This window comes from Armigeres subalbatus, chromosome 2 (genome assembly GCF_024139115.2).
Source record: "Armigeres subalbatus isolate Guangzhou_Male chromosome 2, GZ_Asu_2, whole genome shotgun sequence".
Lineage (NCBI taxonomy): Eukaryota > Metazoa > Arthropoda > Insecta > Diptera > Culicidae > Armigeres > Armigeres subalbatus.
In genome coordinates this window covers 320,788,936-320,803,365 of record NC_085140.1, presented here as the reverse complement: position 1 = coordinate 320,803,365, position 14,430 = coordinate 320,788,936, and the positions used below count along the sequence as shown (strand labels likewise).

General features: G+C 42.1%; 2 protein-coding genes across 3 annotated transcripts in view; one reads left to right on the top strand and one right to left on the bottom strand.

Annotated features, from left to right (window-relative positions):
• LOC134212666 (ribosome-releasing factor 2, mitochondrial) overlaps nt 1-14,430 on the bottom strand; it is a 21,583-nt gene extending 7,153 nt beyond the window's left edge. Inside the window, exons 1-4 of one of the 2 annotated variants that reach the window (XM_062690714.1) lie at nt 14,165-14,430; nt 13,650-14,105; nt 13,216-13,582; nt 11,877-13,153 (exon numbers count right to left, since the gene is read on the bottom strand). In XM_062690714.1, coding sequence (XP_062546698.1) covers nt 11,899-13,153; nt 13,216-13,582; nt 13,650-14,105; nt 14,165-14,309 — 2,223 coding nt within the window. In that variant the 5' untranslated portion in view covers nt 14,310-14,430 and the 3' untranslated portion in view covers nt 11,877-11,898. Of the gene's footprint in view, nt 1-11,615; nt 13,154-13,215; nt 13,583-13,649; nt 14,106-14,164 lie in introns of those variants that run through there. The other variant, XM_062690713.1, reaches the window with a different exon arrangement.
• On the top strand, nt 9,208-11,662 carry LOC134212667 (glutaryl-CoA dehydrogenase, mitochondrial). Its single transcript, XM_062690715.1, has 6 exons — nt 9,208-9,440; nt 9,513-9,536; nt 10,034-10,168; nt 10,394-11,210; nt 11,272-11,432; nt 11,498-11,662. The coding sequence occupies exons 1-6, from the start codon at nt 9,377-9,379 to the stop codon at nt 11,560-11,562; spliced, it is 1,266 nt and encodes a 421-aa protein (XP_062546699.1). The 5' UTR covers nt 9,208-9,376; the 3' UTR covers nt 11,563-11,662.

Sequence of the window (14,430 nt, the reverse complement as noted above, 5' to 3'; positions counted from 1 at the left end):
GGCAAGAATCGCGTCACTAAGGACCATGTTAGAAATACAGTCCGGCCCTGGTGCCTTATTTAGCTTAAGTTTTCTTGCAACGGCGATAAGCTCATCGTTATTCACTAGCGGTACTACGTTCACTGATTCGTACGGTGTGGCGGGCCAGTCCGATAAGTCATGCTTCGGGAACAAACCTTCAACGATTCTGGTCAACATCTCCGGGGATTTCTCAGGAGGTGTGCTGTTGGTCCTAGCCATCACTATCCTGTATACTATACACATGTGGAAGGGTTGGCTTGACAAGTGGATTGTGAGTGATTTGACTATGCGTCCAATTTGGGAATCTCGGGATCATTCAGTAGCCGCTAAGTTGCGAAAAGGCCGACGGAGTTCCTTCGTAGCTTAGTTGGTCAAAGCACCAGTCTAGCGTACTGAGGGTCGTGGGTTCGATCCCCATCGAAGGGAAAGTGGTTACCTCTAATACATTTGTCAAAACAATATCTTCCACATAATATACATATTCACATCTGAGTCTTTAGAATATTGTAAATTAATGTCCAAGTTGGGTGGTTAATTACCTAGAACATAAGCAATTAACTTTGATTGAACCAAAATGTTATTAACAAGTAGCGAAAAGGCTCGAAATTTGCTCAGAAGTTTGAGAGTGTCCATAATTTTAGTATTGACCTTGGTTCTCAAGGGTTCTTATATTGGTCCTATTGAGGATCATGTCACGCGAAGGTTCGAAGACATTCTCAATCAAGAGAATGTTTTTGACCCTTCATTGGAAACTGATTTGGAGGAAGTGAGGTCTATTACTAAAAAATTAAAAAATATGAAAGCTCCAGGTGATGATGGTATTTGCTACATACATATAAAAAAAACTTCCTGAGAGCTCTTTATCCTTTTTCGGTAAATTTATTTAACAAATGTTTTCAATTGGCATACTTCCCAGATAAATGGAATAAACTCCAAAGTTGTTCCAATTTTTAAGCCGGACAAAAATCCAGCAGAGGCTTCTACTTATCGCCCAATCAGTCTACTTTCTTCAATAAGCACACTGTTTGAAAAGATTATTTTAAATAGAATGATGGTTCATATTATGACAATTCTATTTTTGCTGATGAGCAATTTGGTTTTCGCCATGAGCATTCAACCACTCATCAGTTATTAAGAGTAACGAATTTAATTCTGCTCAACAAATCTGAAGGATATTCGACTGGAGTTGCTCTTCTTGATATAGAGAAAGCATTTGACAGTGTTTGGCATGAAGGTTTGATTGTAAAATTGATGAATTTTAATTTTCCTCTGTACATTATTAAACTGATCCAAAATTATTTATAAGATCGCTCACTGTATTTAATTTTTTTTAACTTCATTTATGTTTTTTTTTCTAATCTACAGATTAAGTTCAACACCGACACTGCAGGTAAACTATCAGAATTCAAAATCTGATAGATTGCCTGTACGAGCTTACCCCAAGGCAGCATACTGGGGCCATATTATATAGCATTTTTACTTCCGACTTATCTGATTTACCACCAGGCTGTCTAAAATCTTTGTTTGCAGATGACACGGGCATTTCCGCCAAAGGGCGAAGCCAGAAGCATTCGTGTCATTTGTAGTAGATTGCAAGAAAGTTTGGATATTGTTTCCACCTATTTGCAAAAATGGGAAAAATTTCCCCGAATGCTTCCAAAACTCAGCTTATAATTTCCCCACATAAGCCGAGAGCTTCTCATTTGAAACAATAATGACCTGATAGTGACATGGGCTGCAAAATGGTGGGTTGACACCAACAGAGCTCTGGTCCCCACAAGTCCCTATCTCACGCTTCCACGGGTCGTCCGATGACAAAAGACCGCCAGCTAAAGGTTATGTACTTAGCTGGTAGTGCAGCCTGGTCACTGTTGTCCTTCTGACATCAGCTAGAGTGAGAAGGTACGCCTCGAGCGTCTGTTCACCAGGAGGTGCGGCTGAAACAGCGTCTGCCTGGAACCCAGCGGCTGATTAACGAAATGCTGTATTGCGTCAACTATACCTAAGGTGGCAGCCCCATCATCGCGATGTAGGTAACGCGACCCGGGTAAGGTAGCTTACTGAAGCCTCTCAAATACCACGAAAAATGGAGATAGAAGAAAAAGAGAACGTTATTTTTGGCAACCGACCCGGCAACGAAATAAGGACTATGATTGGAAACTCGGTACCTGGAATGTCAGGACCCTAAATGAACCTGGACGAGTGAACCTTCTGGCTCGTGAACTGCAGAAGGTTGGAGTGAACGTGGCCGCTATTCAAGAAGTCCGATGGCCCAGATCCGGAGAACGTGAATTCCGAGCCGTGGACCCCACGACCAACACTGCATTCAAGTATAACATCTATCACAGCGGCGGTGAAAAAGCAGAGCATGGAGTTGGTTTCGTGTTGAGGATACGGGGCAAATTCTTCAATTACAGCCTAATCAACGTTTATGCACCGACAAACGATAAATCCGACGACATGAAGGACACGTTTTATGAATGTATTGATAAAGCCTATGGAGAGTGCCCAAAGCATGACGTGAAAATTGTTATCGGAGACGCTAACGCTCAGGTCGATAGAGAGGACTTTTTCCGTCCCATAATCGGTTTTTTTTTTTTTTTTTTTTAACTAATTTTATTTGCTAATTATCTAATACATGCATTCATCTCTTAGACTAGGTGTTCCGTGTTTTCTTAACACTATCATCCTTATTTGCTATGTTATATTTTTAGTTATTATTAAAACATTTCAATTGCCTCTGGCAGTTAGAATTTTTCCTCTGGTTGAATTGAACCATGTAGGAATTACAATGTTTTCAACTTAAACTAATCTTAACCTATTTTATACTAAGGGTACAAGGAGTTAATCGTTGCAATAGAAGATTGCAACGATTTTGGTCTAAAATTTGAAATTATTCTGTTGGACATTTGTTGCAATGTCTCAATATTAGAAATTCTATGAAGTTCATTGGTACTATACCACGGAGGCAACTTCAAAATCATTTTCAAAATTTTATTTTGAATCCTCTGGAGTGCCTTCTTCCTGGTATTGCCGCAACTAGTCCATATTGGCACAGCATACAACATGGCAGGTCTAAAAATTTGTTTGTAAATCAAAAGTTTGTTCTTAAGACAAAGTTTTGATTTTCTGTTTATAAGTGGATATAGACACTTAATATATTTGTTACATTTGGCTTGAAGGCCTTCAATGTGATTTTTAAAAGTTAATTTTTGATCTAGTCCTAAATATTTAGCTTCGCTAGACCAATTGATTGGAACCCCATTCATAGTGACAATATGTCTGCTAGAAGGTTTCAAATAAGAAGCTCTCGGCTTATGTGGGAAAATTATAAGCTGAGTTTTGGAAGCATTCGGAAATTTTCCATTTTGCAAGTAAGTGGAGAAAATATCCAAACTTTTTTGCAATCTACTACAAATGACACGAAGGCTTCGCCCTTTGGCTGAAAGGCCCGTGTCATCTGCAAACAAAGATTTTTGACACCCTGGTGGTAAATCAGGTAAGTCAGAAGTAAAAATGTTATACAATATGGGCCCCAGTATGCTGCCTTGGGGGACACCAGCCCTTACAGGTAATCTATCAGATTTAGTATTCTGGTAGTTTACCTGCCGTGAGCGATTTGATAAATAATTTTGGATCAGTTTAATGATGTACAGAGGAAAATTAAAATTCATCAATTTTACAATCAAACCTTCATGTCAAACACTGTCAAATGCTTTCTCTATTTCAAGAAGAGCAACTCCAGTCGAATATCCTTCAGATTTGTTGAGCCGAATTAAATTCGTTACTCTTAATAACTGATGGGTGGTTGAATGCCCATGGCGAAAACCAAATTGTTCATCAGCAAAAATAGAATTGTCATTAATATGAACCATCATTCTATTTAAAATAATCTTTTCAAACAGTTTGCTTATTGAAGAAAGCAAACTGATTGGGCGATAAATAGAAGCATCAGCTAGATTTTGTCCGGCTTCAAAATTGGAACAACTTTGGCGTTTTTCCATTTATCTGGAAAGTATGCCAATTGAAAACATTTGTTAAATAAATTAACCAAAAGGATAAAGAGCTCTCAGGAAGTTTTTGATAAGTATGTAGAAAATACCATCATCACCCGGGGCTTTCATATTTTTAAATTTTCTAGTAATAGATCTCACTTCATCCAAATTAGTTCCCAACGAAGGGTCAAAAACATTCTCTTGATTGAGAATGTCTTCGAAGCTCCGTGTAACCTGATCCTCAATTGGACTAGTGAGACCTAGACTAAAATTATGGGCACTCTCGAACTGCTGAGCTTCTTGTGATATTTCAAATGTCACAGGAAGATGATCAGAGTCAAAGTCAGCATGAGTTACCAATTGGCCACACAGCTGACTTGAATCCGTTAAAACTAAATCAATTGTAGAAGGATTTCGACTGGAGGAAAAACAAGTTGGGCCATTGGGATATTGAATAGTATAATATCCCGCAGAACAATCTTCAAATAAAATTTTACCATTAGAATTGCTTTGAGCATTATTCCATGAACGGTGTTTGGCATTGAAGTCATCAATTACGAAGAATTTTGATTTGTTGCGAGTCAGAATTTGAAGATCAGCTTTCAACAAATTCTTTTGCTGCCCATTGCATTGAAAAGGCAAGTAGGCTGCAATGAAGGAAAATTGACCAAAATTTGTTTTAACAGAAAAACCCAAGGTTTCAAAAACTTTGGTTTCAAACGAAGAAAATAATTTATGTTTGATACGTCTATTAATGACGATGGCGACCCCACCACAGGCGCTGTCAAGACGATCATTTCTGTAGATAAAATAGTTTGGATCTCTTTTAATGGAGAGTCCTGGTTTTAAATACGTTTCAGTTATAATGGCAATATGCACATTATGAACTGAAAGGAAGTTGAATAATTCATCTTCCTTACCCTTTAGAGAGCGGGCATTCCAATTTAGAACTTTCACACAATTATTTAGATCCATTAAAACGGAGTCCGATAACAATTTTTTGTGTGTACTTTATACCAACCTGAACAGCTTCTGGTATGGTATTTGCTTTGAACATTTTGGAAATTTCCCCCAGGCCTGCGGAAATGTTCCCATGTAACACGGACATGAGACATAATACAGGCCTTTTCCAAACTTTTCATATTATTTAGTTCACTTTTGTTAAAATGAACTAAATAAAATTCTTGAGAAATGCCCCTCTGGGAAGTACCAGAATGGGATTTCTTTTTCATCTTAATTACTTGGACTGGTGAAAATCCAAGTAATTGAGAAATTTCAATTTTAATCTCATCCAGTGATTTGTCATCACTGGGGAGACCTTTCAAGACGACTTTGAACAATCGCTTAGTTTTGTCGTCGTATGTGAAGAATTTATGGCGCTTCTCAGTTAATTTCTGATGAAGACGTTTGCGATCGTCAAAGCGATCCCGTCAAAACGCGGCAGTCACCCTTCCTAGCAATCTGAAATGAAACCTTGATCCCCTGAAGGTTACTCAAAATCTCATTCCTAAAGCCAGAAAACTCGGCAACAGATACCACAATCGGCGGAATCCTTTGCTTTTTCGCATGAATCGAATCACCTGGGCTAGATTCGATTTGCTCAATATCATCATTAATCAAATCGAACTGATTGCTCAGTTCGATAGGAGAAAAATTATTTCCGACATTAGAGTTTGAAGGAATATCTGAATTCTCCAGCTTCCTTCTATTTTTCCGCGCTTTGGCAGGACGGTCTTGAAACCTTGTTTCTTAGAAGGAAGTGGAGAATTCAAAGACTCCCCCTTCCTCTTGTTTTTGTTAATACTCATTGCTGAGCGTGGAGACGTGGCCTTCTAAGAGGTTTTTTCCCAGAACGGTGTCCCTGCAGGATTACCACCGCTTGTCGGAATTTTACTTCCGCAAACGGGTCCAACGTAAAACGAAGGCACGGGTCCTTGCAAAGATCGAAACGGGATCAGTGGGTACAAATAGCGCTGAGAAGCACTGTTGAAATTAAAATAGCTTCGGGTAGTATTAAAAACTTCCTTCCGCAAAGAGAGAAAGAACCGCACAGCACGAAAGCACGATGCGGTCTGTCCCATAATCGGTAGGGAGAGCCTTCACTCCACTACCAATGACAACGGCCTACCGCTAGTAAATTTTGCTGCTGCCAGAGGAATGGCCATCAGTAGCACCTACTTTGCACGAAAGAACATCCGAAAGCACACCTGGAGACACCCAAATGGTGAAACTTGCAACCAGATAGACCATGTTCTGGTGGATGGGCGCCATTTCTCGGATGTTATTGATGTGCGGACATTCAGAGGTCCGAACATTGACTCTGATCACTACCTCGTTGTCAGTAAAATTCGATCACGATTGTCAACTGTACCGAACGAAAGATCACAGCGAACAATGCGTTACAATATCCAGAGATTGTCGGCGGAAGGAGTATCGGCTGAGTACCGCCAGAAGCTCGACGAACGGATAAGTGCAATCAACGTTAGCGACAATATCAACGATCTATGGGAGTCGATCCATGGAGCGGTGAGCACAACAGCACGAGAAGTGGTAGGCACTGCACAGAGGTGACCCAGGACGGGTTGGTTCAATGTGGAGTGTCAGAGAGTGACAGACGAGAAGAACGTTGCCAGAAGCCGGATGTTGGTATCGGGTACCCGATCGAATAGAGATCGGTACAAGGAAGCAAGAGCAGCCGAAAAACTAACCCACGCAGGAAGAAAAAAGAGTACGAAGAAAAAGTTATTAGTGAGGCGCAGGAAAAAATGGAGCAGAACGATATGCGGAGGTTTTATGAGTCTGTCAATGGCGTGCAGAGAAAGACAGCGCCATCTCCCGTCATGTGCAACGACCAACAAGGGAATTTGCTGACAGATAAAACTGAAGTGGCTGCCAGGTGGAAGCAACACTTCGAGACTTTGTTGAATGGAGGAAGTGACGGTGCATCGGTGAACAGAATAAATATTAGCGACGATGGACAAGCCGTGGAGTCACCTACACTAGATGAGGTTAAAAAAGCTGTTAAAGAGCAGGAAAACAATAAGGCTGCGGAGAAGGACCAGCTCCCGGCTGAACTTCTCAAACACGGCAGTGAGCATCTTTATGAAGTTCTGCACCATATTATGTCGAAAATATGGGAAGACGAGGAAATGCCTGCTAGCTGGTTGGACGGCCTCATTTGCCCTCTCTTTATTGATTTCAAGGCGGCGTACGATTCAGTGAAACGGAATGAATTATGGCAAATTATGCTTGAACATGGTTTTCCGGCGAAACTGATACGGCTGATTCGTATAACGTTGAACGGTTTGAAATCAAGTGTAAGGGTTGCGGATGAAATATCGACGTCATTTGTTACCTTAGATGGATTAAAGCAGGGTGATGCACTCTCGAATCTACTGTTCAATATAGCGCTCGAGGGAGCGATTAGGAGAGCTGGTGTGCAAAGAAGCGGTACCATTATCACAAAATCGCGTATGCTCCTGGGATTTGCGAACGATATCGATATTATCGGAATTGATCGCCGTGCCGTGGAAGAGGCTTTTGTGCCTTTTAAGAGGGAGACAGCGAGGATTGGACTCAAGATCAATACCAGCAAAACGAAGTACATAGTCGCTGGCAATCAACGTGGGTTCATTAGTGGTGGTGGTAGCGAAATGGTGCTGGATGGTGAAAAATTTGAAGCGGTGGAAGAATTTGTGTATCTTGGAACATTAGTGACGTGCGATAATGATGTTACCCGCGCGGTGAAACGGCGGATTGCAGCTGCACAAAGGGCTTATTACGGACTTCGTAACCAGCTTAAGTCCCGTAGTCTGCAAAAGAAAACCAAACTCGCGCTGTATACTACTCTGATTCTTCCGATGGCTTTATACGGCCATGAACCATGGACGTTAAAGGAGGCTGATCGGAGAGCTTTCAGAGTGTTTGAGCGTAAGGTGCAGCGGACAATACTAGGCGGTAAACAGGAGAACAGTATCTGGCGGCGTCGTATGAATCACGAATTGTATCAGGTGTATAAAGGGCTGGATATTATTAAACTTATACAACACGGCAGACTACGGTGGGCTGATCACGTTGTTCGTATGCCGGAAGAACATCAAGCGAAGATAATATTTAGTAGAGAACCCGGAAGAGGCCGCAGGCTTCGTGGAAGGCCGCGTACACGATGGCTTTTTGCAGTTGAAGAGGACCTGAGGGCGCTCAATGTTCAGGGCGACTGGAACCGATTGGCCCAGGATTGAGTCCAGTGGAGAAGGATACTCCATTCGGCGTAGGTTCATCGAAGAGCTGTAGCCCATCAAGTATCAAATAAGTAAGTGACATATTGTCAATATACATGGGGTTCCAATTAATTAGTCTAACAAAGCGAAATACTTAGGACTTCTGCTAGATCAAAAATCAACTTTTAAAAATCACATTGAAGGCATTCAAGCCAAATGTAACAAACAGAAAGAAGGCATTTCAGAGGAGTCATTTTCATTTTCATGATGTATAAAAAAAAGGAAGGAAGGCATTTCAGAGGAGTCGAAACAAAATTTTGAAAATGATTCTGAAGTTGCCTCCGTGGTATTATAGTACCAATGAACTTCATAGAATTTCTAATATTGAGACATTGCAACAAATGTTCAATAGAATAATTATCAATTTTAGACAAAGATCTTTGAAATCTTCTATTGCAATGATTAGCTCCTTATACCCTTAGTAGAAATTAGGTTAAGTTTAGTTTAAGTTTAAAACATTGTAATTCCTACATGGTTCAATTCAACCAGAGCAAGAATTCTATTGCACATGATCTTTGTGTCTATCATGCGTCTTTTGCGACATTGACAGTCTCGTAAAATTCTCGTATATCGTTTCGATCCATGTTTTCTGGGCTTCTACTATCACACTCTTTTCGTGCTACCATGGATGGATGGAGTGGAGATGCTATGAGTTTATTCTTTTGAACCTTCGCCCACTCGATAGCAATGGCTATGGTTCGAATATACTTTTAGGAAAATTCAACTGTTATGCTAGTGAAGAATTTTGAATTGCTATTTAGCAAATAATCAAAGTTTTTTTTTCAAAATGCCTGCATTATTTTCCTGTTGTGTAAATGTTGACTGTATCTCCCTATAATGAGATAAGTGCACATACCTAAGTGTTATCAGCAGAAAAGAGAATCAGAGAGCAGAGCGAAATTTGCGCCGCCGCGTACATACTGAACGGACAGCTTAGCTAGTGCGAAATTGAAAGTGAGTTGGACCGGCCGAATACGAAGAACGAGTCTGTGCTGCCTTACCTACACACATATTTCGTCTGGATATTGTGATGCAATTCATATTTTAGTAGACTCTGTCGAAAATCTGTGTATAATCAACATGGCCCTCAGAATCATTTCCAATCAGTGGAGGAATTTCAACAAATTCGGAATTGTACAAAGGGGTAAGTAATAAGTGCCACAAAACAAAAATAAAATCATGACATGTTCAATGAATTGAATAATTTCTTTTGCAGCTTTCGCTTCATCCAGCAATGAACGTAAGTAAATTCGCTAATCAATCTTCTGATGAATGATATTTATGTTGCACATTCTTTCACAAATCTATAATACAAACGCAATTAATCAAACGAGCCCCCATCGTATCAGTCAATAGGTGCCTATTAGGTACGGAGAATATAAAGTCATTTTGCTGCTAGGCGAAACGCAATCTTGGGACGGGCTTATCTTATTCCCCCGTTGAGAGGGCAATCGCTTCTCAACAACGAAGATCGTCGTTGATTGTGTTGAGAACTAACAAACGGTGTACAATCTTTGAGTATGATAAGATAATGTCCCTCGTAACGTAACTTTGGAGAAGTTTGGTCAAAACATTCTACGAATATTTGCTGTTAATTTGCTCATTAGGAGCCTTTCTTAGATTAACGGTAAAACGAGCGACTCCAAAGCAATACACTTTGTGTCGTGAATGTCTCAAATGGAACTGTGACTGAAGATGCTATGATCATGGAAGCTTAATTTAGATTTTTTTTTCCAGCCACCTTTAATTGGGAGGATCCATTGAATTTGGAATCTCAACTCAAAGAAGATGAGATTGCCATCCGCGATTCGTTCCGAGTATACTGCGAGGACAAGCTCATGTCCCGGGTAATTTTGGCCAACAGAGATGAAGGTGAGTTAGCATCAATAGTAAATCTAGAATATTGTAAAAAGCCTCATAAGGGGCGATACACTATTTACGTAAGAGATTTTCTTCCCCCTCCCAATCATAATAGTGAAGATTTTTCCATACATTTTTATAATAGGATGTCAGAGAACGACATAAATCTCCTCCCATAATTTTCATCATTGGAATTAGTTCGTGATGCAATTATCTGATTAACCTTCACCTTTACAGTATTCCACAAAGAGATCATGAAGGAGTTAGGATCATTCGGTGTTCTGGGTTGTACGATCAAGGGCTACGGCTGTGCCGGCGTAAATAATGTAGCCTATGGATTGCTGACGCGTGAGGTTGAACGGGTCGATTCCGGCTATCGTTCGGCGTTCAGTGTACAGAGTTCCCTCTGCATGGGTGCAATCTACGATTATGGAACCGAAGCACAGAAGCAGAAATATCTTCCCAGATTGGCAAAGGGTGAGCTGATTGGTTGCTTTGGATTGACCGAACCGAACCACGGTAGCGATCCTTCCTCGATGGAAACCCGGGCGGTGCATGACCCGAAGACTAAAACCTACGTGCTGACTGGTAACAAGACGTGGATCACGAACTCTCCAGTAGCAGACGTGCTTATTGTGTGGGGTAAGACCGAGGACGGCAAGGTGCGAGGTTTCATCATTGATCGCGAACAAAGTTCGGAAGGATTGTCCACACCGAAGATTCAGGGCAAATTTTCGTTACGAGCCTCGGATACGGGTATGATCCTAATGGATGAAGTTCGCATTCCGGAGGATAACATTCTACCGAATGCTTCCGGCATGCGCGGACCGTTCGGTTGTTTAAACAACGCACGATACGGAATTGCATGGGGCGCTCTGGGTGCCGCCGAGTCTTGCTTAAAAGTCGCCAGACAGTACACCCTGGATCGGCATCAATTCAAGAGACCTCTGGCAGCAAACCAGCTGATGCAGAAGAAGATGGCCGATATGCTAACGGAGATAAGCTTGGGACTGACGGCATGTTTACACGTTGGAAGGCTAAAGGATCAGAAGCTGTGAGTTAGCAAGGTTTCACGATTCATTTAACAACAATGTAAAGCTTGATTAAAATTATAGACACACAGCGGATATGATTTCCATGCTAAAGCGGAACAACGCCGGTAAGGCACTGGAGATTGCTCGCGTAGCTCGAGATATGCTGGGAGGGAACGGAATTTCAGATGAGTATCATATAATCCGACACGTTATGAACTTGGAAGCTGTGAACACCTATGAAGGTAAGTTGTATATATTTGGAATTGAGAGGTCTAGCTGATAATGATTTTTTTTTTTCGTTTTTTAGGAACCCATGATATTCATGCCCTCATTTTGGGACGCGCTATTACTGGTATTCAGGCATTTGCTTAAAACTTTTGAGAAATCTAAGTGATATTCTGCATTTAATAACATGAATAATTGAATAATTTTCAAAAACGATGTTATTTTAATAAAAAAAAACTAGGCGGAATTTCTAGTTGTGTCTTATTTTAAATTGAGATTTCATCGATACTACCTACATTGACGTTGCATGGGAAGTGTCCCATTCATTGTAACATTGCTTACTAAGCGGGAACTTTCACGCTCAGTTTCGTCCAATGTAAATGGCTTTCTCTACATATGTTTCGAACAACAAGTCACTTTAGAAGTCAACAATCACATTTTTTTTCGCTAACTAGACTTACCCTACTCCAATCCTTCTTACCACTACTCCAAACCATGAGCCTTTCGGATAGCACTTTCCTCGTCCATCTCATTCAACAGCACGTAGCCATTCGGTTCCATCGAAACGCTAGCCGTGCCGGAACTAATGCATCGCACCTCGCTGGAATAGTCCTCCAGCTCGGCAAGGGGAGCATTCGCACGCAAAACTTTGTGCTGATGGCCCCTCGAATTGACATCCAGTACCGTGCACCTGCGTCGACCCAAATCGGCCAGGATGGCATTCAGGTACTCGGACGGCATTGCTATCTCTAGCAACATAATCGGTTCCATCAAACGCACATTTGCCGAGGACAACACATGACGGACGCATTGAGCCGTTGCAGCCATGATGAAGGTATCTGCTGTTCCCTTGCCAATAGTGCAGCTGTGCAGCGTGATCGCAACATCCATCAGCTGACCACCTAACTTCGGGCCACGCTCCAACGCTGCTAGAGCCCCCTTTTTGATGTAGGACATTTGTCGCGGTCGAATTAGCCTCAGGTTCTCATGCGAATCTGGGGAGTTATCGAGACGGAACTTCTCGTCATGCTTTTTGGCATAAACAGTCAGTTCCATTTGGACGAATTGCTTATGTCCAGCTATTTCCTTCTCAGCTGTCCAACTACCACGACACGATTCCCCCAGAGTTTCTTTGTAGGCAATTTGAAGCACACCCAAATCCACATCGATTTTGTATTCCGTCAGAATACGAGATTTGATGATCTCCAGATGAAGCTTGCCCATACCGCCGAGGACAGTTTGCATTGTGGTTTCGTCATACGTTACTCGCAAACTGGGATCTTCCCGCTGAATCTCCTTCAAGGCGTTATCTAAGGCGGATTGGTAGGCCGTAGAAGGTGGCTCTATAGAACAGAAGTAAACCGCGTCGGGGACAACTGTCTGAAGAGATAATTTTGTGGCAAGAACTTCGTCAACATCGTTGTCAGCTTCACTGTTCTCTGAAGCATTCAGCTTTTTTAAGGCGCTTCGTAGGGATGCAGTATTTGATACCACCAGGTCACCAGTTACCGTTGATTTACATCCCGCACAAAGTCCGATATTTCCTGCTCCTATTGAAGTAACTTCACGGTACTCATCCGCCCAAGGAGCATAAATTCGTTGGATGTTTTCGCTAGCACCCTTGGCTGTGACAATTTTGGCCCCCTTTTTCAGTGTTCCCCGGAAAACACGGATCAGACTAAGCGGTCCACGTTGCTTGTCGTGTGTCACTTTCGATACCTTTCCCACGAAATCGGACCTGAATAAATTATTAACAAATTTTAAAAACTGTTTACTAAATCCACATAATGTCTTACTTACCCAAAGCAGTCATAGATTTGATTGCGTTGGTTCGGAGCCGGTAAATATCGCAAAACGGCATCCATCAGCAACTGAACTCCGATGTTCTTGTAAGCGGATCCCAAAAGAACCGGCACAATCTGTTGCTTCATCGTACAAGATCGAATTGCGTTTAACACTAACTCCGGGTTGATGTTATCCATGCTGTCGGATTCGATAATTGCCTGCGCTAGCTGGTCATCCATGCCGGAAAGGACATCGATGGTTTCATACAACCTGTCCTGCGCATCTGTCAAGGCTTCTTCCGCCAGCGGAACACGCTTGTACAGTCTACCATGGGAATTTTTGTCGAAAATTATCTGCGTTGCCGAGAGGATGTCGGTTATCCCTGAAAGAGGAACAGCAAGATCGATTGTTTAACTCAACCAATTGGCCATTGAATGCCTTTCACTTACCAGCTAATTTTCCCTTTTCCATCAACGGAATCTGTATAGGCAACGGCATCACACCCAACTTCTTCCGCAAATCTTGCAAACACCCCTCAAAGTCGGCGTTCTCCTTATCCATTTTGTTCACGAAAACCACCCGCGGCAGTCGATGCCTATCGGCCTGATTCCACACCGTAACGGTTTGCGCTTCGACACCAGCCGATCCGTCCAAAATGACCACCGTACCATCGACGGCGGCCAGCGACTGTTCCACTTCCATAGTGAAATCGATGTGACCCGGGGTGTCCAGCAGATTTATTCGATGGTCCCGCCAATCGAAACTGACCGCCGCACTGCAAATCGTGATGCCACGCTCGCGCTCCTGCACCAGAAAGTCCGTCACCGTATTGCCGTGGTGAACTTCGCCGAGAACGTGCGTTTTGCCGGAATAGAACAGCATCCGCTCGGTGGTGGTGGTTTTCCCTGTATCGAAAATATATTTTGTTTGGGAAGAATGCTTTACTTTAGTCATCTCCACTTACCTCCATCAATATGGGCCAAGATTCCAATGTTACGGATGTAGTTTTCCTGAACAGAGTTCTCGGATGTCGAGTGATTCCGCCGTATGCAGGTTGCACGTTTCGTGCAACGCATGATTTGGCGGGCAAGTGACCGGTGGCGTAACATGGTGCAAAGAAATGCGCCTATGGACCACCGTATAAATAAAATTTTAATCGTTCATTAAGTTCGAGATCCTGATGATTCTTACGATTTTTACCAGAGGAGCGACATCCAATTTTTTTACTAT

Excerpts from the sequence above, each read along its gene's own strand:
- LOC134212667 (XM_062690715.1), top strand. The coding sequence starts at position 9,377 with ATGGCCCTCAGAATCATTTCCAATCAGTGGAGGAATTTCAACAAATTC. Across the intron at positions 9,441-9,512 it reads ATTCGGAATTGTACAAAGGG|CTTTCGCTTCATCCAGCAAT; the intron begins GTAAGTAATAAG and ends TTTCTTTTGCAG. Across the intron at positions 11,433-11,497 it reads AGCTGTGAACACCTATGAAG|GAACCCATGATATTCATGCC; the intron begins GTAAGTTGTATA and ends TTCGTTTTTTAG.